At 38.6% G+C, this 22,669-nt stretch overlaps 1 protein-coding gene across 1 annotated transcript in view; it reads right to left on the bottom strand.

Annotated features, from left to right (window-relative positions):
* THSD7A (thrombospondin type 1 domain containing 7A) overlaps nucleotides 1-22,669 on the bottom strand; it is a 451,937-nt gene that overhangs the window by 286,281 nt on the left and 142,987 nt on the right. The window contains exon 5 of the mRNA XM_067562127.1: nucleotides 16,720-17,242. Within this exon, the coding sequence (XP_067418228.1) occupies nucleotides 16,720-16,879 (160 nt within the window). The 5' untranslated portion in view covers nucleotides 16,880-17,242. The remainder of the gene's footprint in view (nucleotides 1-16,719; nucleotides 17,243-22,669) is intronic.

The following is a 22,669-nucleotide window of genomic DNA, read 5'->3' as shown; positions in this document are numbered from 1 at the left end:
GACTTATCAGGTGAGGAAGAGGAGGAGGCTAGCAACTGTGGGAGATTGGGATCCTCTTTCCCGGTTGGGGTAGTTTCCTCCAGCCTCTCAGTGGGTGCCCCCCCCCGGTCAGACTCCACATCCAGGCCGGTATAGTGTCTGAGGCCACCGAAGATCATTGCACCGAGGCCCCTGAGAAGGAGTGTGCTTGTGGAGCCATGGTGTGGGGGAAACCCCACGGGTTCCAGAACTGCCACGGTCATGGCCACTGACTTTGATGCCAGGCCCCCATTGGTGGCATCATGGGAAAACCAGTAACCGGGTTCGAGGACTGTCTCCTTGGTAAGTTCACCTCTTCTCCCTCCGAGTCCACCCCCATTCAGCAAGGGTGACTATGGGGGCATCGATACCAATTTCTCCTCTGTGCCACTCTGTGCGCGCCAGTGCTTTGGTACCAGGGAACGTTGCCAGAAGTCTGGGTGCCGGGTGTCCCTCAGCTGACTTTTGTCCTTTGTTTTCTTGTAAGGACTTGGTGAGCAGAGCCAGAGCTCCAGGGACCCATGACAGGAGCCTGCGGAACCGTGTCAGGGCTCCGGGGACTGGCAGTGCTCCAGGGACCAGTGCCGTCACTCCAGAGACCGGTGCTGGGTATCTAGAGATCAATGGTGGAAGCCCAACCTCTCATGGCACGGCTCCGGGGAACGGTGCTGCATACCTGGCGTCCGATGGTACCTTGGAGAGTAATGCCTTGGGGATGGGGATCACTGTCTTAGTGGGTGCTTCCCCCTAGAAATGCTTGCCGAGCGCATGGGTGCCAGTTCCCGGTGCGCGGGCCTCCCTTCCCTGGGCAACAGCAGCAAAACAGGAATTGACAGAAGTTCCTTCATTGCCTGAAAAGCTGTAAGGGTACTGGAAACTCCCCAGAGTAGGCAGTGGGCCCAGGACCAGGCTTGAGGTCCTGATTGGCGTCAATGGCCCTCATGGCCTGCGGGGATACGTGACCTAACACAGGGCTCGCTTGACCTCCTGCACCCATTCTATCCATCTTTTGCTCCAGCAAACATCCCCATTCAGCATGCACCTTCTGTCTCTTCTTCGGCACCAGAGATCTTGATCGGTGTCAGGAAGATGCTGGTGCCGGGGGAGCACTCTGTGCCAAGACCGAAGTGCTTGGTGCTGAGTTCAACCATGGTTCTGATGCGGGTTTCAGAGCCAACCCCATTAGAAGGGCTCTAAGTCTAATGTCCCAATTCTTCTAAGTTCTGGGTCGGAAACTCCTGCTGATCTTGCCCTTCTCCCACATGTGAGCTTCTAAGCATTTTAGGCAGCTCTGCTGCGGGTCACTCAGAAGCACAGGTTTCTTGCAAGCAGCACAGGGTTTAAAACCTGGAGATTAGGGTATGCCCCATCTCTGGGTCACTTACTAATCTCTCTCTAAAATCAACACTTTAACTCTACAGTAACTATATACACTAAGAAGAAGAAAGCCACTAGAGCTGGAAAAACTTACAGCAGTAAGAGAGTGTTCCATCACCATCAAAGGCAGTAAGGAGGAATTTAGAGGGAGGGAGTCTGGCAGCGCCCCATATATGGGCTCATTCGCATGTTGCTGTCGAGGACCCTACAGCCAGCCCTATGGGTACCACTAGGGGAAAAATTTCTGGCCCTTGTACATGTGGGGCACACACACTTAATTGGGAATGGACATGAGTAAGCACTCAAAGAAACCTTCCTGATGAAAGTTTAGTCAAAACAGATATTTTCTGTGAAAACGTTAAGTTTCTACACCACAGCATTTTTTTTTTAAATTGTTCTGTTGAAAAGTTCCCAACCAGCTCTAGTGATTTGTTCTTCACTTCTATTGTAGGTCAGAGCTAAATAAAACTATAAACTATTTTGTAACACCTTTAGGGAAAATTATATTAATGTTAAGTTAATAAAGCCATTTACTTTGCACAACATAGGAAACAAACTTATAACGTATCATTGAAGGAAATTCTTATTGGACTAATAATCATCATCAATCTTTTTAATGTGTAAGCATGTCTCTGGCTATATATATTAGAAACTGTGGTTACTTAATATCCTCCAAATTACTTTACACAATGAAACCAACCTGCAACAAAGCAGCTATATTATTGATATTCTTGAATCTCTCTCACAACATCTCCCTCACACACAGAGAGGTTTATGGTCGTTTTAGCAGCTTTCCCCATTACATAGGGCAAGCAAGAAAATCCCCACTTGTGGCTGAACAGGGACTGCACACATCAGCAGTTCCTGCACTTCAGGAAGCACACTGACTGCTCAGTTCTGATTCCCCTGGTGCAGGGGGACAGGACACAAAAAAGTCTTGGAGAGGAGGCAGGGCCACTGCAATGTTCGTGGGGGAAGAGGGAGAACAAAGTAAAACAAAACCAACCACCATCCCCCAAGAAAACAGAGACTATGTGGATCTGCATCTGGAAATGCCCCAGAAACCTCAACCAGAGCAATATGTACCTGCCCACTTGGTAAGAGCTTTTTAAACACAGAGCTCATTAGACTAGTGCCCCAACTAATTGCTCTGGATGCCTGTTGGCTTTTGGGTGGAGTTCAAGCATTGGTATTAATTTATTAATCCTAAATGATTTTGCTCCATGCTAGCTGAGAGGCTGCTTTTTCATACTTACAGCATCTCAACAGCTGAAATCAGTTGGGGCATAAGATAGAGCTCCCTCAGGATGAAAGAGTGAGAGCTGTAAAGGCAGGGTGTTCTCCATGAGGCCCACTCAGCTTTGGAATCTGCTCTCCCCATTGGTCCATCTGAGCCCAACCTTCCAACATGATGCAAAGCCCTGCACCGTTTGGAGATGTGTACAGAGCTTTGGGACTAGGGTTCCTAACAGTGGGGTTTGCAGGTGAGATGGAAAGTATGTGCTGGTTATTGTCCATTATTTGATGCGATTTTACTACCAGATAGGAGTTAATATGCAGTTTAAATTTTGTTAGTGCACCAAGAGAATTCAGATGGACGATTTTAATGTTGGCTTACAAATTAAAACAAGTAAACAGACATTTTAACGCATTCAAAAAATCTAATTCTTGCCACTTTCTTGGGCCACTGCTCTGGCCTATTCCTTGCTCTGCTTTAGTGGCATCTTATACACTTTTGCACCACTGTACATGGCAGCAGCCAGAGATGAGAAAAGTCACTCTTGCTGGTTTCCACTCTATGCTGTGCCAGTCCACTGTTTCCCACCATGATTCATACCTAAACATGTGTATCAACCTTACTTTTTTGTCGGGCTGCCACCATATATGAATCCCAGTGCTCTTCTATCCCCTTGTTGCTAGGCTAGAGACTCTAGTGGTTTTCTCCAGTTTCATTAAACTAAGACTCATGGAGTGAGAAGGACACAGAATGAATTGGAGGTAGGACAAGAGAAAGATTTTTTCTTGTGTCTGGAGGCAGAGAATGGACCAGAGAGGCAGACAATGGGGAACAAGAGAGAGAAATAAATTGAAGAAAATTGTGGTGTACGTATGGGCATTCTCTAAACAGAAAAACAGACTAAATTTGTTGAGTAAAAAGCTAGGAATTGTTTCCAAAGCTCCAATTCATACTAATATAATTATCCAATTTCATACCAGTATTAATATGACCTTACATTGTGTGCTGCTTGCTGGCTGGCCTTTGAGAATTTAGAAGCAAGCTACATAGAGAGATATATAGAGATATATATAAAAATCACATCACAGCTGAACCTAACTATCTCAAGAATCATGGTTTCCATTAATTTCAGGATTCTTTTATTAAAAGACATGAACTGACATTTGTTGATTTTCACATGTGAGTGACTTTGTGGGTGGATACAATGGTAAAATAATGAACTACTTACACTGAGAGGCTTTGGAACTGCAAAGTTAAACCCTTAAATGCGTGAGATGCTAATGGACAGCACAGTGTCAATGACAACACTGCAGCAACTAGCCCAAAGTACAAAACAACGAATGGCTTTTGATGGATTCTCTTATAACATTTCTTCTCTTAGTAGAGCCATCCCATGGCACTTGCTAAAAACAGTCTGAAGAACATCTCAGCCACTAATATAATGAATTATCATTTTACAGTGCTCTTATAGCATAATCAAAATAGTATGCTGAAAATGAAGTGAATTACCATTACAAAGCAGGCTACTTGATTATGTTAAGTAGAGGCTCATAACATCAACCATTCCTATTTTTGTAGTGCTAAGAGTTCTTTCTTCCCATATAAAACAAATTTAACATACAGGATTGGAAGTTTATAAAGGAAAACAATTTGGGGAATGGCAACAGTTGTCAGGAGCAGTACGGTACTTTATCTGAAAATAAAGAAGTACTTTCCAATATCAATTTTGATTGTTTTAAATCATGATCAGTTACTAATAAAAACATACAAACATCTTCTTAAAAATGACTTTGCCCCCCAACCCTAATTAAATATTTTGTTACAAACCTGTAGCAATAAACTTCTTCCACATTAATCAAAAGCACAAGACTTATCCTGGCTAATTTGTAAACAAAGATTTGAATATTTCTGTCATATTAACTAATTTCACTGCTTAAAATTGAATTTAAGATTATGATTACAATTGCTAGAAGTAGGCTTGACTTCTGCTGCAATGAAATATCCATTATGATTACTTTTTTTAAATGGAGGATAAGTATGTCAACCTATATGGAGTAATGAACAAGACATGTTGAGGTAAAATGAACTCAACTCTAGTCAAACCATAGCCCTTTCCACTGGTACCAAAAACCTATTTGACCAAGTAAAATAAATGGTTATTTATGAAATGCAAAAAGTTAAAATTTAAATTCCAATGAATATGATTTAGACATGTCACTTTATCAGTTTGTACATACTGGGCCAAATTTAGGCCTCGTGCAAATGGGCACAACTACATTTAAGTCGATGAAGTTACAACAGGACTGAACTTGTCTCATTAGTACGTTCACTTAAATCCATTTCTTTAGATTTAGATACACTCAACAGAGTTGTCACCATCACACTATTTCCCCACTAAAAGTCCAACTGCACTATATCTACTGGATCTTCTTTGTCCTCATGCTTGATGAAGCCTCAAAGAAGTCTAATAGATTGGTGAGGCGTGACTTCCCTTTACAAAAGCCCTTCCCCAATATGTCCTGCTCATCTATGTGCCTAATAATTCTGTTCTTTACTTCAATTTCAACCAATTTGCCTGGTACTGAAGTTAGGCTTACCAGCCTGCAATTGCCTGCCAGGATCAGCTCTGAAGCCTTTTTTGAAAAATTGGTGTTACATTAGCTATCCTCTAGTCCTCTGGTACAGATGCTGAGTTAAGTAATAGGTTATGTACCACAGTTAGTAGTTCTGCAATTTCATATTTGATTTCCTTTAGAATTCTTCAGTGAATATCATCTGATCCTGGTGACTCATTCTGTTTAATTTATCAGTTTGTTCCAAAACCTACTCTACTGACACCTTAAACAGTTCCTCAGATTTGTCACTTAAATAAAGGAATCTCCCTCACATCCTCTGCATTGAAGATCGATGCAAAGAATTCATTTAGCTTTTTTGCAATTGTCTTGTCTTTGAGTGCTTCTTTTGCACCTTACTCATCCAGTGGTCCCAACTGATTGTTTGGCAAACTTCCTCATTTGTATGTAGTTCCCCTTTTTGAAGTTAAATGCTACTGTGGTGGACTGCTATTACTGAGTGGGTGAGCTCTATTTACCTCTTGGACCAAATCCTATGCACCCCTTAGGACAAAATTAGGAATCGGCTCTCCCCTTGCGGGTTCCAGGACAAGATAGTACAAGAAGCAGTCATTAATGTTGTCTAAAAGTTTAATCTCAGCATTCCATTCTGAAGTGAGATACACTCAGTCAATATGGGGATAGCTGAAATCCCCCTTATTACTGGGTTTTCTGTTTTTGTAGCCTCTTTAATCTCCAGAGCATTTCACAATCACCATCACCATTCTGGTCAGGTCCGTAGTATATTCCTACTGATATACTCCTATTATTCAAGCACAGAATTTCTTTCCATAGAGAGACAATAAAATCTTAAATGAATCAATCTGTATTTGACTCAATGCTTTTTTTCCACATTGTATGTATTCTAGTCACATTTGCTACCACTGATGTTCGCAGATCTTGATGTAGCCAACAGAGAAGGCTCCTGCAACTGCCCAGATCACATTACCCCACTTGGAAAGTACACATTTATTTTCTGCTCTATTCTAATAGGCACAGTCCTTAGACTCCCGCCAATTTTTCATTATGTCCTCAATGAGTAAGTAGTAAGAGAGAGCGTATTACAAACATACACACTCAAAGAAAAAGAGCATGTTTAAAGGATGTCAGTAGCTGAAGTGAACTGAAAATGAGAACTATGCAGGCAGTGGGAAAGACTACAGCCTTGGTAAATGCTATTCTGGAGAGCAGAAAATCCTGTTATTTGAGTCCTCAGATCTTTTACCCCTTGTCCTTAGCGTATAAAATGTTGCCTTCAAATGAGTGAAGTTATTTTTTATTTTTTTTTAAAGAAAAAAAATCACAGTGAAGAAAAAGCTAAAAGTTTTCCTGATGATATCTGCTTTGGTGTCTTGTAAAGTGCTTCCTTTAGAATACTTTTTCTCTATTCTTTCCACTTATAATGAGAACTTTAACTCATACCACAGCTGTAACCCATACAGTAGCCTCACTTTATATATCATAGCTCAGGTGTCTGTACACAAATATGATACCAGCAGATTTCATTTAGCCTCTTTCTGCATTTAAAAAAAAAGGGGAAAAAAAGGAAGAAAAGCTACAACAGATGCTAGAACCACATCTCTCTGATGCAGGATGCTACCAAGGTCAATACTCTATTGTCAATATTGTTACACTTCAAGAGAATGTTATGTCAGATCTCATACTTGAAAAAGACATCCTGGAACTAGAAACAAAAAAACCGAATTCACAAATCCTTAACAGTACACTATAACCTTTTATCCGCAATGAGGACACACTCCATTTAGTTAGAATTGTATGAGAACAATGCACTGGTGGTGTGTGTTGAGAGAGAGAGAGAACGCGCGCGAGATTGATTTAAAAATCTTTCCCCAAAACCAGCTGGAAGGGAATGTTATAAATAAATAAAGATGCCAGATAATCAAACAATAAGTTTCAACCAAATACCTACCCACCTCCTGCATCACACAATTGTTGGTTGGCAAAACACAGACATACAAGACCAATAAATATTTTCTCTCACTTTTCCCCATTTTTGAAACTACGGGGACTGAACTGTTGAAAATAATCAAACTTATTTGCAGTATATGTGGTGCAGCCAATCTATAGCCCAAGCATCAGAGCCTCATAGGTATGCACTATGGTTGTGGACTGACACTTGCATCATTTCCTCCATCTTAACTATCTTCTCTGACACTTTTACTAAGTTTTCTTTCCCTTGTTTTGCTTTTGAGATTTGATATACATACATACATATATCAAAACAAGGGAAAGAAAAAGTGTAAGTATAAAAAACATTTATTTGCAGTTATTAGATGGTCAATTTGCAACATTGATTGAGCCTAGGATGGTTGCTATTGATATTACAATTTACGGTGAGTGCTCACACAGACAATATAGCCTGCAAATTTTATTGAGGCATATATTTGAAAGATAAAGAAAAGTTTGCAGAAGGCAAATCCCATTACTTGTGGTTTCAGTTGAAGGAGACAAAGCATAATTTCCAAAAATGGCAACTTGGCCATCTCTAATTTACTTATAGTACACTTGAAACTTATTAATTTAGAGAACAGTATTTTTAGCTTCAGAATGCTGACAGCAAATTCTGCATTAATTTCTTAGCTGCTGTATGCCTGTTAAAAAGTCTGTATGGCCAGTCACTGATCTTTTAAATGCAGGGTTAGACGTAAATCCAACTGAAATTACTGCATAGAAGGCAAGACCCTCAGGTGATGTAAACTGCCATAGCTCAATTACATTTGCATCAGCTGAGATTCAGATCCATAGTCTTTAAACAGAGATAACTATAGCAACAGCACTGTGTGTGTTTCCTTTAGGACTTATTTTCTTCCAGAAATTTCAGTCCAACTTAGTGACATTCCTACATCAAGTGTGTATTCAGTGCTTCAAATTGTCAGAGGAAGCTATTTTACAACGTGATCAAACCTCACTGATCTTTGTGCTTCTGTTCAGTAATTATACCAGCAACTTGCAGACAGGCATCTGACCCGATACTGATGGCTTCACGGCGTCAACTGACCAACAAAAACTAATGAAGTGCAAAGTAAAGGAGACTGAAGGAGAATTCTGATGTTGGCAGAAAATGCCTATGCTCATTCAGTTGTATGAGAGTATGGTGTGTATGAATGTATTCCTAAAAGATGACAGTCTCAGACAAAAGGGACTGAATTGGTGATTACTATATAGCAATCTTTACTTGCAAATTAGCAGCTTTCACATTTGCTTCACTACACAGTTTACAGAAACAGTGGGATCTTAGACAACGTGTCATTCTGACCATATAAACTTGAGACATTAATTTAGAAGTATTCCCCAAAGTGCCTTAAAGACTATCAGATAAATTCTGCCTTCTGTTACACCTGTGCAACCCACATTGGGCTTTGGTGAAGGCAGAATTTAGCCTGGTACCGAAGGATTACTTACAAACCAACAAAATATAATCTTCTCTACAGTGGAATGAAGTAGCTATTTATATGTACCAGCAACACCGTAAAGAGTATCTGATTATATACCCCAAACACTCCCAATTACTAAATTGGAATTGGCCAACGCACAGGGATTAACACCAATGATCTTTTAAAAAAATGTTCTAGGATCTTGAAACACAAAACATCAGGGTCTCAATTTTCTGACTTCTCCAGAACCTCCAGGTTGTTTGTATTTTGTTAAGGCATCAGTTCATAAGAGAGACACAGTAATGGGTGCAACACCACTTTCTGAAGCACCCTATGTTTTCCCAACAGCAAACTTTCCATTCTGCCACTGACTAAGTCAGTTCTGACTCCAATTAACTTCTATGATCTGAAAGAGTCACTATCTCAAGTGCTATAGTTTCTGAGGGACAGAAGATTAGATGCAATATTGCCATGGCAACCACTTCCAGGATGAAAACTACAACAGTGCCTAAAGCACATTAGAGGAGGGCACAGAGAACATATCCTGCAGCGCTTAAAAGTTGGTTTCTGAACACAGTAAAGGAGAATATACTTCAAATGAAAAAAAAAAACAAAAACCCAGAAACGAAAGTTCACCCATCCATCCATCCATCCATCCACCCACCCACAACCACCTGTCCAAGGAATATAGCAATTTAGTAGAGTTTAGCCCTCCACAAGCATTTTTAATGGCTTTAACACAATGGCTATTTATGTATCTGTGAAAAAAGAGGGTCAATGTTGTTGCAGCTGGAATAGGAGCACAATATGCATATTAATACTTCAGAGGACTTCTCAGGAATATCTTCACAGACGAGGTTGGTATAACGGTGATGCATTTTGACCTCTGAACAGAACCATTGGATTTACCATAATGGATGAGACAACTGGTACCTATATCAGTATGTGGCAGCAGCTATTAGCAGATGTTTCAGAGGAGAATGAATAACCTCCATAATGCACCTAATCAATTGTCCAATGGATGCACATTTTTTTCCTCATGCTCTAGACAACCTGAAGCATAGAATTTGATTACCCTTAGTCTGCATAGTTTCAAACATTAAAACAATTGGCCATGGAAATATTCAGAGTAGAACGGAGAAGTTAATCAGTTTTCAATATACCCTTCTTAATTTTGAGTACCTCAGTGAGGACCTAACCACCTCTTCTACTTTCCTTTATAATCCTAGTTTTTACACTCCTTTATCTCATATCAGTTACACCAGGGCACTACACATCTTTGTTACCCTTCTCTGGATCTTTCAATTTCAGCTACATCTTTCAGTGAGCAATCATCTTCACAACTACTTCAAATGACTGTTTTCCATTCATCCTATTCACCAGTCACTCAAAACTCATCACCATGCCTGAGTGAGGTTGACTTTGTGATTTTCATTTTTTACTATGTCACCAGATGTGTTTATGTCTATTTGGATTTCCCAAAAATCTTGCATAACTATTACCAAACTAAACAACTTCATGTCTTCAGTAACTGAACATCCAGGAATTTTTCTGCCAAATTGGATCTCATTCTACATTCATCATCCAGTCCCCATCTCATAAGAAGACAAACCAAAACCACAGAACTGGATATCCCACAACTTTGAACAAGGTCAGAGCTGAATCTGAACATTAAGATTCGAGTCCATTGGTACAGATCAGACTGGGAGACCTAAAAGCCAGATGGAACATGTGACAGTGGGTCAACTCTACAAGTTGGTCATTATATAAAGAACAAATAGAAATGGAAAATAAAACTGCCACAGCTCTAAGCTACACTGAAATGAAAGTGCTAGGATTAGCTACAGTAGAGCATGAAATGTTTCGGGTAATGTCTGGAAATACCAAAGGCTTGACACACTTAAGACGAGGAAAAAGGCATTATTTGACACTTACAAAGATGAATGGATACAGTATGTCAAAAGTTCGGTAAAAATAAATATGCTAAGAGGAGAAATAACAGTAAAAATTGCCCATCAGCAATCTATGGAGGAAGAATTATGGAAGGTAAGCCCCTTACCAAAATTGGCCATGGGATCCTTTTGTTTACCCCGGGTTATAAGTCTGTGGGCCAAGAGAGAAGGAAAACTATTGTATACAAGGGGGTGTAGTGCATGGAACCCCCAACAATGGGACTGCCTATCCATACCTCACTCTGTAGAACCATGCAGTAGAACTACCACAGTGGGAACATGTATTAGGGATGAATTAGAAAATACCACAAGAGTTCTATACAATGGACAATGTGTTTGTGTATCATCATGGGAGGAGGTATTCTGGGAGGATTGGAGTACTAGCAAACCCCCTGTAGATGAATGCAAATGCAATGTAAGTGTTCTGTATACCACAAACCATACATATTACCTACCAAAAATCCAACGGTACAGTACAACTCTCACTGCCAGTCTAACAGAATTTTCAGTGAGCCTTGGATTAAATTGGTCTGAAATAGCTGATCACTTGTTACAGGGAGCAAAAGTAACGCAGTTTCTGCAGCAAACAAAGCAAGATGCTGCGAACAGGACTATTCAAATTTCACATTCTAACGGGGAAATGATTAGAATTGCAGAAAAAGCAGAAAAAGAACTTGTTGCATATCATTGGTCTGATATTTTACTGGATGGTCCCCCACCTCTACAGGGATAATGTCTATTCTACTACACTCATTGTTAATTGTTTTAGTGTTAAGTTGTATTTGTTTAATTAGCATGTGTGCCATGTGTTGTTGGATAAAAAGAATGTATGCTAAGTTAGAGCCACAAGCCCATATTTCCTCACAGTATATAGCTTTAAAACGACTGAATATGACCCATTCTACTTATTCAAGTTGAAGGGTCAAAGGAGGGATAATGTTGGCTAAAATCTTGTTTTTGAAAAATATATGAAAGAACAGAGCCACAAACATGCCCCCCCCCCCCATCCTTCCTACCAAAAAGCACTTCAGCCTGACATACTGTAACTTTAATGAAAAGTTAAAACCTCAACTGACTCTTATTGTTTTACCCTTTTAAATGTTCACTTACTGTCTATAAGTCTATTTGTTTTAAGACCATTTTATCTGTTAATTTCACTCACTTTCAATATATTTGTAACAACCCTATTTTAAGTATAAAAAGCCACACTGTGAAATGCAATATATCTACTTTCAATTGTAAAAGACACTGTCAAAAATGAAATAATGTTTTCTTTAAAAATAATATGTAAGTTCTTCAGCTAAGAGTTGGCACGGAGTGATTGAAGTGTGAATGGCTGAGCAATTGAGTTGGGTGTAGACAGGGAGAGTGATTGAAGTAAGTGAGTAAAGGATATCAAAACAGACAAAGAAAACACCAGCCTCACCTAAAACGCTTGAGGGAAGAAGAAAGGAGCGAAGATAATAACTTTTACCATTCAAATGGCCAAAGAGGAGTCCACCCCAAAAATCTTTGGAGCCAGCGCATTTCAAAGGACAAAATCTGATCAGGCTTGCAATAATGTGGGTGATTGAGAATCACACCAAAAATGCAGTTGCAGCATGACAGTGCAAAACCCATAGACTTACATGGGGTCTTTTCCCTATAAAATGGAACAAGAAGATGAAGGCTGGAGGTTCAGGTCTACAACATCACACCAGCCAGGAGTACCAGTGCGCATCAGCAGGACCTTGCTCCTCATCCTTGTGCTCTAGTTATCTGGCCAGTGACTATCACAAGCACCAAGAGGCTGATAACTATAACATCTGGGAGATCCCTATGCATGTTTGTCTGTCTCCCTGTCTGTGTGCCTGTCTGTTTGTGTGAGTGTGAATTAAAGCATCAATTGAAACGTGTCAACGAAGTATATTTTTATTAACAGGAATCTCTGTAATTGTAGTATCGATACAATGTTAATACTGTTTCTTAGTGGTTACATTATTGATACTATTTCACTAAAGTAAAGAACAATATTGATGTTATTACAGTGTTGATACTATTTGCCAAATTTCTGTATTCACAACAAACATGGCTTGTTGCCTTATCCCCTGAAAAAGATCCTGTAATATTTGTTATTTGGATAACACTTCGCTATCCCCTTTCTTTTCCAAATCATTAATAACTGCATTAAATACACAGGTTCTACTGCAGAACCCTTTCTGAAAATAGTATTTATATATAAAATGGCAAACCCAAAAGCAAACATCCACCAACTCATCTACCCCATATCAGGTGAAAGCCTGAAACAGAAAATGAAAACTTTCACCAGGCCCTAAAGGCAAAACAAACTTTCACAAGCAGAAAGTTGAAATTGACAACTGAGGGCAAAGACACCAGCCCATGGACAATTAAATAAAAAAAACCAACAACTCTTAACTTGATCACCCAGTAGCCTTCATTTGTTGTGATGCTGCCACAGAAGAAGAGCCATTCTCTCAGATAATCAGGTCCCACTTGGCGTCTACAGGTCATGAACACCTTGAACTACAATTGAAAAAGAATAGAAAACCAGTGCCACTACTGAAAACATAGTGCAATATGTTGCCTCAGCTAACAACAGATACCAGACAGACTGCCACATTCCACAAGCACTGTATCTTTTGAGTGGTCGTCATGTGCATCCCTTTGTAGGCCACATTCCAATAAATCAATCTAGAAGCCACAAAAGGCTGGATCAGAGAGAGACAAAGTCTCAAATGTCCAAACAAAAAAGTGATAAAAAGTGCCTTTAGCCATTGATGCCACATGAGTTTTCAGAAGTGCATGAGGGTAACAAAGCTTCTCAAAACAGCAACCTTGTTGGATGCAGGGTGGACAAACTCCCTCAATAATGGATGTCAAAATCCCCACCAACAATACACTCCAGATCTGGCTTCCTATCTACCAGTATCATCATTGTCTTATCCAATTAAGATCCAGGCAGCTTGCTTTCATTCACATCCGAGTCAGACGCTGGGAAAGCTAAGACTCAGACCATCTGGATCTGATGAAAACAAGCTCTCTCTGAAGTCACCACTGTCCATATTAGTTGTATTATCTCCTCAAATGGTACTATATACACTTTAAATAGGAGGGGTATCCAAACAGAACTTTACAGCACCTCATACTAGAAGATCCCTTGGGACAGAAGAACAGCTGCTGCAGCACACCATCTGGGACCTCCCAGAAGAAAAAAGAATAGAATCACTCCAGAGGAATACAATCTATTTCACCATATCCAGAAAGCATCATGGCCATTGGTATCAAAACCTGCTCACGGATGTAACAGAATCAGCATAGGCAATCTGATCTTTGCCCTTTACTAGGAAATGGGCAGCCTGTCCCTACCAAACTCAAGTTAAAAACCCGACTGAAAGGCATACAGGATGTAAGGATTCTAGTCTGTTCCATATGTACATTGCTATCGTATTGCTTCCCAATAATCTCCTCCACAAAGGGGAAAAGATTAGAAAAGAGGCAATAACTGGCAAATTTGCCAGCACCAGGAAATATTTTCTTGAGCAGGGGTTTTAAGAGGGATTATAGCACCCAACTCCCCCTCACAGCGGGTATGGACAATCTCAATCAACAATTGACCCAATGCCTCTGTCACCTGATTATACTAGTCATGCTGGGAGCAAAGATGCCACTCACATGTCACAAGGAAGTTTCCCCTAGAGCCTTCAGTGCTTTACAGAATAAAACTGGCTAAACTCAGGCAGAGAAGTCACTATTTTCAGCTCTCCAGTGATATAGCTACACTTATGAAAGCAGTTGAACAGGTCCAAATCATACTGAAAGGAAACAAACAGTTCCTCACAACTTTGAAGATTTGACTCTGTTCTGCATGGAGGCCCCTAGGATTCACCAGGCTGTCAACTACCTGTAACAGTTTTCCTGGGTAAGAAAAAAATATGTAATGTCTCATCTACAGATCTCAAAGCACTTCATAGAGTGTACCTTTACCCCCATTGTTTTCTTTTTCACACAGGAAGAATCTAAGTCAAAGAGTCAAGACAGCAATATCAGACAGCAAACCAACAGGGAATAGAACCCAGGTCTCCTGACTCTCAGTGCTACATCCTGATCCACTGAATCCTGCCACATATTGCTTGGAATTGGCAAGGTCCTGATTTTTCTATTTTAATTTCAGGGTTAGATTACCAGTGTTACATCATTAATAATGTAGCTACCACCTTTTATCCTGTTCATCAATGTGTGCAAAGTAAATTTATTTGAAGGCGAGACTATAATGGGGCAAAACATAAGGGCAAAACCTAAATTTCTCATGAAATTATAAGATCAAATTTGTCAAACACTTACTTGGAACAAAAGTTCTTGTGGTTTTAATGCTGATTTTGAATATGTTTCTAAAGAATAGTCTGTCAGAAAAATATTATTTCCTCTCTGCTGCCTAAGCGAAACAATAGTAAGGCATATGTACTGTATGCAAAAATAAATAGTTATTCCTTATCCAATTGCAATTAACTGTCCTTTGTGATTACAAAACCATATCACCAATCTGTTAAATACAATTGTTACTATCCTCAATCTATACTGCTATTTTTTAAACTGCTTTAAATACCAACGATTAAATTAAAGGACTGGCTTACTAAGTGGAGGGATAATAAAATGCTAGACAGTATATTCTACTGATTGTTTTAAATTAGTTTAATCAAATGTGAAATGCTTTGTAAAAAACATCTGAAATTACCAATGTGACTTTGCCAAAAAAAAAAAAAAAAAAAAGAAGGTTTGGTTTTATGTCTTTGGATAGGTGTTTTGTGCACTTAAAGAAAACCAGAAGAACAAAACCTGTGACTTAATTAGATAATAGACAATCTTCTGTATTTGTCAATGGGTCACTTAAAAAAAAAAATAATGCAAGGTGAGTTTGATTGCATAATAACAACAGTATGAACCTATCTTTCAGGATCAAATGATTTTCCCTCTTTCAAATTTCTCTCTTTCTAGTATTACTGGAGAGCTCGTCTTCTAGTTTAAATGAAGTTCCCTTTAATCTCCTCCTTGAGCTGTTGGATAGATGCAGCCTCTTAAAAAATTCAGGATATCAGTGTAATTGTAAATTGATCTGTCTCTGTGGCAGAAGGCCAGGGGCACTCTTAATCCAGGAAAAAGACCCAGTCTTGTCAAACTTGTTTTTCAGTCAAATGATTAATATTTGTTTTCTCTAGCCACTGTATTTTCCTATTAATGAGAAAGCATTCCTGAAAGAATCATGGTACTTTATGAGTGGTTTGTTCCTAGCACCATACAAAAAAACCCATCCCCTGACCACTTCAAGACAATAAATATTTTAAGTTTTATATTTACTAAAATAGGAAGGTGGTTCTATTCAAGTGCTAAATTATGCTGATCTATCACTAACTTGTCATTGTTAGAGTTGTGGATTCATGCAGCGCATTAACAACATTGATTTTTAATGAAAAGTTGATAATGAGCATAGTTATGACTATGCAATCTTTAAAACAGACACGTAACTCATTAGTATCAGAGTAGAGGAAATAATCTGTCTGGTGTGATTCTGAATCCACATAGCCTATTTGCCTTTGGCTCTTTGGTTATGAGATCTGGCATCACTTGGATTATTTCACCTAATCCATCATTAGCTTTCATGTGTCCTATATAAACCTAAATGTAACAAACCCAACTCCTCATCAATTATCACACTGAATACATTACATGTCAATATAAAGCATACATGAAAACACATGCTGAACTACATCTTTCTTTGTGAAACATCAATATTTTTAGAATCCTGTTAACATTGCTGAATCCTCCTGTAACAATTTTTACTTTCCATTATGAAAGTGCGATTTTGTACTGATCTACTCTATTGATATGCAATACAAAGCTATTAAAAAGAGACACCAGTGCAAAGATCCACTTCTTTTTAAATTGTCACATTCCTTTTAACAGAGCCCTGAAAAATAACCTAATTTGATTCCCTAGAAATCTGTCCATAGATAAATGGTATACATTGATATTCTACTATAAGAAAATATTGGGAAAACGGATAAGATAGTAACATTCACAACTGGAAATAAATGTGATAAAAATACATTGACAAGACATGCTTCCTTACTTACCAGTCTTCCACAAATATACAGATGAAGTTTCAAATTCACTTTGTGCCTTAGCTGCCCAGATGCCAAACAGAAGAACCACAAGAACTCCAATACACCGGACTGAAACAGCAGAAGCCCCTGGACCACGGAATAAAGCTGTGCCTCCCTCTCTCGCCCCCATGCCTTCAGCAGGCTGCTTCAGTATCAAAATCTGCAGCACAAAGGGTAGCCCTTGTTTGAGTAATTTTCTCCCCTTCAGAATTTCTTCATAGAGAAGGTAGAATGGAAACCTCTTCCCAGCTATTGTGCATGTCAGCTGAAAAGGAAAAACTGTTTAACACCAGGGAACAAAAGAGACCTCGGATGCTGCTGCTGCTGCTGCTGCTATTGCTGCAGCTACTAGTGTGGTTGTTGCTCCACTCTCTTCCATTCAATGGTTAGTAGCAGTTTTCCATCAGCTGAGAAAGACAGCTGTCCACAGGGGGCTCCAGCTGACTGAGCCAGTTATCTTGGTCTGGGAGGCGGCAGCAGTCATTTACACCAGCTGGAGAGAGTGAGAGAGAGATGAAATGAAACACAAACAACCCAATGCTGTAATTGCACTGCATATAGTAACTGCAAAATGCTGCCTTCTGCATACCTCTGCCTAGATTATCACAAGGACACATACAAAAAAAAATCATCATCAGGCATGCTTGACAAACACAAGTAACAGTTCTTAAAAAAAATCAATGATTTTCTAAGCTTTAAATCAAAAATCCAGCACAGATTTTTATTTAACTGCATTGATATAGATGCAGTTTAGAACATAGAACTTGAGCCATATTTTGTTTTGGTAACAATATATATGCTGTGTTTATCATTTTGTAAACAATCAAAATATTTATAAATGATTATACATGCACTAAACTGAAACTTCACAAAGAGAGATTACAGGAAGCAATGAAAAACTTTTTACTGCGTATTATTCAAATGAATCTGTTTCAGGCAATAGCATAAAGCAGCCTGTTGAAAGGACGTGAAAGGAGTATATCTAGGTGGTTAGAACATGTCTATCCCTGTGGTATCTGAGTTTACTGGGTGAGAGAGAGAAGAAACCACAGAAGCTGATATTTAAAAATTATTAGCAATTTAATAAACCACATATCTGCACATCTAAAAACAATTAGCAATGAAGTTCTTATAAATCTATCATCTAAAAAAACAACATGGCAAAATGATATTTTAATTATAGCTGGCCATCTGTTTTCTTTTTGTTAATATATACATATGAGGAGAGTGGGAGAAACATCTTACACATCCACATGATGTACACTTATATTTACGCATGCACATGTGCACACACATACCTTTTCCATATAGTCAGCACGCATATACATATAGACACACACACACACGTGTACATGCACAAAATGTAAACTAAGTAATTCAAAGTATTTTGAAAACCCAATTACCTCTGAATTTGTAAACATGACATTAAGTTATATTGAAGACTTTTGATCTAAAATGTACGGGCTACACCAGACTGTCAGGGATACAGGAGAATGTGGAAAGTGACAAAGCTTTTATTTCTTTTTTAGTAGGGATCTTTTCAAACAGAATTTATCCCCCAATGGACTGAAACAATAACAAGCCTGTTGGCCTAGTTTTCAGCTACAAACTGAAAGGCAAAAGAGAAATGTTCTCAGAAGAGCTATCGTTATACACAAAAAAGTCCAATAAAAAAACCTATACAAATGCATTCTAACACCACAGCAACCAGAGAGTTTTAAATGATGAAGCTACTGTTGTTGAAATAGGAAACCTTCAGAAAGCCTCTCTTGGGATGCCTGTCATTTTGCAGAACCTTTCCAGACTCAGCCTTTTCACATGCATTAGATTAAAAGCAGCCTTGATCAAATAATTCCCAAATCCTTGCCTGTTTAAATATTCTGACATCAGAGCAAATTAGCAATGTTGAAGGTTGCAAATTTGTCTTTGTTTACTTTCCATTCTGTTATGCCTGTAAGAGGGAATTAAAGGCTCAGGGAGCCCTAGCACTGTGAGGCTGTGATTAAGAGAGATAACCAAGTGTGGATTATTGTTCCTCAGCTGTTGAAAAACAGGCAACAATCAGAAGATTATAGGTTGATAAGGGATACATAGAAAGCCATGATCCTAACAAATGTATAGCATCCTGATGCAGGACTTGCATCACCAGGTAAGGTACAGTGAAAAATGCATGTATCTCAGACATTTCTCTCCCTCACCCAGTGCTGTGTGTTCATTTGCAAACCACATAGATCCACTTTACTTGTTCTATGTAGTGTGACAAAATGTAATGTTGCTTTAAGCCAGGAAAGTCCTTTGAATTTATAGCTCAGGACTATTTCATAGGGAAATCTGATGATTTACATTAGAGGGCATAAGTATACTCGTCATAATAAAATGTATATGTAACTTATTTAGAAATAAAATTATTAATAGATTCTCTGTTTGAGAAAATACCTTTTATATTCAGCAAAGAATCTGTGTCAGTAGTTTATGTTCTATTTTAATTACACAAGTAGATAAGCAGTTTACTAAAATAAAAATAAAAGTAAAAATGCTCGCTAATACCCAAAGCTTATGCCAGGGGGAAAGTCAGGTTTACAGGGCTACAAGGCCAAGCAGGGGCCTTTTTCAAAGGCACTAAATCTAATGGAGCATGGAAGATTTTACCTTGAGTTTATATGAATCTTGTAAGAATATCACTATAAATATTTTGTACATGACCCTAGGGATACAGACAAGCCATGCAGTTAACACAGCACAACAAAGGAGTCTGAAATTGTTTCTAATATAAACATATTTCGATATCATGTATGTGTCTATGTGTGTAAACCACACACATAGATATGGAGATGGAAATGTGACTAACTATACATTCACACATTTACTACAAAAAGCAGACTATTAAAAATCATATTAGTCCCAATGTGGCATACTCATTTAATTTTTTAATATGACTGCAACTTTTTCAAATTATCAAACAAAATATAAACATGTAAATAAATATAAATATGCAAACAAAATATACAAAATATAATAAATATGCAAGATAATTGTATCTTCAGTTTGCCATGTCTAGCTGTAATGGATTGGGAGTTGTTTGGTAATACTTCATGAATAGCATATAACAACATGATTTGGGGATGTTTACTGTATGAATTTACTGGATTAATTTAACAAGGGACAGTCTGGGGGAGAAAGAAAACACAAACAGGAAAATAAAGAATGGCTCCAGATATGTCAGACCTCAATAAACACTTTAGGGTTGTTAAGAGACAATGCCCAAACTATTAAATTTGAAGATTTTCTCTCTTCTCCAGACAATTTACAAAACTGTTTTAACCAGGACAGAAAAAGGCCCACAAACACAAAAGACAAAAAAAAAGACTATGGGGGGCTTAAAAGAGATACATTCTCAAGAGAGGGGGTAGTTGTTTGGGGAAAACCAGAATGAGAAATAGGCACCTGCTGAGGGTGCCTAAAGTAGAGTGGTGTGAATTACTTATTTTTGGTTCACTGGCAATTTCAAAAATGTTGAAACAGGATCACTGGCATTTGTGCTGAAAAGATATTCAGCTGAAAAAAAAAATCACCCAGCACTAGCAGGAATGAGATAGGCATTTCGATAAGATGGGCATGCATGCAGACTGTTTTAAAAATACTTTTTCTCTACATGCTTTGTTCCTACTGCTAAAACAAACAATACTTGGTTTTGGGGAGGCTTTTCTGGTCGCTGTATACCACTGGCCACAGACTTCTGAAAAGAAGAACCGCACGTCTTAACTCACTCAGACCGGCTGATAAGAAGGGTGGATATATAGGCTCAGAGAAAAGTGTAAGAATGGGAGAATTGCAAAATTCCACCCCAACATATGTAAAGGCATGGCATATCTGGGGGGGGGGGGGGGGGGGGGGGGGGGGGACGACACACGGACACACATGCATAGAGAGACCAGAAAGGGGACAGAGATTAAGCTAGCCCAGTTACAGTGACACAAGCCGTTCAGAACCAATCAATGTAATTACATCTTGTGATAGTTAAAAAAATATTCTGGAGGTACCTTATCACATTTGTCAGTTTGTAAAACTATGGTTATATTCAGACTTCTATTATAATCCCTTGTACTCAAATTATTGGGGGGGGGGGGAAAGGGTTGTGCTGAAATTTTCCATGCTTAATCTTCATCCATTTTTGTGTTATGTATCAATTTTCCCACTCCAGAAAAATATTTAAAAATTTCTGGCACAAGGATAGAGAACTATAGCTCAGAAGAACCTTAAAAGTTGAAACTTTATGAGTTTGTATCCTATATTGTGTTGTAATCTCTACATACTTCCCACTTGCCCCTCTCAAAAATACTCTCAATTTCAAATAGTTCTTGTAAATAAATACCACAACATTTCCATTAAGTTTAGAGGTCTGCATCAACCACCAATGATCCTGAATTTCCCTCTGAGTGATATATGTTTATGACACTTCATTTGGCATTGAACCTTCATTCTTATATATATGCGCAGCGTAGCAGAGTCTTCATATTGTAAGAATTACAATTTTTGAATTGCTGACTCTTAATCATTTCACATTTGTAATCTGAATGTAACTTCTGTATTTGTAAAACTATACTGGGCATTGTAATTTACCAGTCTATTTATTTAAGATAATCAAATGACCAAACTGACTGTTATAGGTCAAAGAGTACATTTTAGATTATCCCTTTTATTGGATTAAGTCTTCATTAAGCTCTGAAACACACAGACTTCTTCTCATATCCTACAGCACAGGCCTTTTACAGTGCAAAGTTGACCTAAAAGAGTATTGCAGTGACACAAAGTGCTGGCAATCTCTGGTCCATTGGGGGAACCTGCAGCCAACATACCTAGATTCCAAAATGGGTTACGCTAATCACAGAAGCATGGATTAGGGTTTAGCATATCCATGGGCAGCCTCAGTCACAGGTGCAGTTTAAAGCTACCCTCCCTCTGGCAGAAGCTTGTCTGGGTCGAGGCCACTGTGCCTGAAGAGCACATTTTGCATTCTCCTACCCAGGAGAGGTAAATCAAGCCTTTAATACTTTATTGTTAACTAATCTAATAAAAGGGATCACTTACATCTTTTTCCTCTTTTGTATAATATGAATACCACTTCATATCTTGCCATTTGCTCGCAAATTGGCCAATGATCACTCTCTCTTGGTCAACAGTTTGGAAATTAGAGCTTCAAGTGCTAGTGACAATGGATTTTGCCTTTAAGATTAAATTGCAGATATTTTTTTCCTAAAACAGTGAGTGATTTTCAACCTTTTCCATACTAGGGCACCCCTTATCTCATCAACTCTTCCCATCTAGCTGGGATCTTGCTTGGACCTCCCTCCCATTTAGCAATATGGGAAGGCAAGAGTGGTCATAACCCCCAATATTTGTTCATAATCCCAAGGTCAAGAATTCATGGTCTAAAACATACATGAGAAACTTAATGTCATAGTTATATATGTTTTAGGTGTTTCAAAATAAATGTTTAATTATACTCAGAAAAGGCAAGGTTATACAAATGAAGTCACATAAACATTAGTCTCTCTCAACCTCCACATTGGTAGTATAACAATATCATTGCCGTACCTCAAGACACTATCTTATGAGTCCCAGTGGAGAAAGAATGGATATATATATATATATATATATATATATATATTCAGAGATATATTCATATGTGCAAGACACAGTAGCCATTTGGGCAAACTCTACAAACTTTCCAGATAAATGATTGACAAGGGATACTGAAAGGAGTAATCTTTTGTTTTATAGAAAGCCATGTGATTAAAGTTAAAACCTTTATGAAAATATAGCAGAATTTAACCAAGGATCATCATAATAAGGCATATAAAGTTAGCTAGTCCCGCTAGATCATTGTTTCTTCATTATTGCTTTTTAAAATAAGAGCAAT

The sequence above is a fragment of the Emydura macquarii genome, unplaced genomic scaffold (genome assembly GCF_026122565.2).
Source record: "Emydura macquarii macquarii isolate MOO-44397 ecotype Brisbane River unplaced genomic scaffold, CSIRO-AGI_Emac_v2 contig_2422, whole genome shotgun sequence".
NCBI lineage: Eukaryota > Metazoa > Chordata > Testudines > Chelidae > Emydura > Emydura macquarii.
This window is presented reverse-complemented; position numbering and strand designations above follow the sequence as displayed.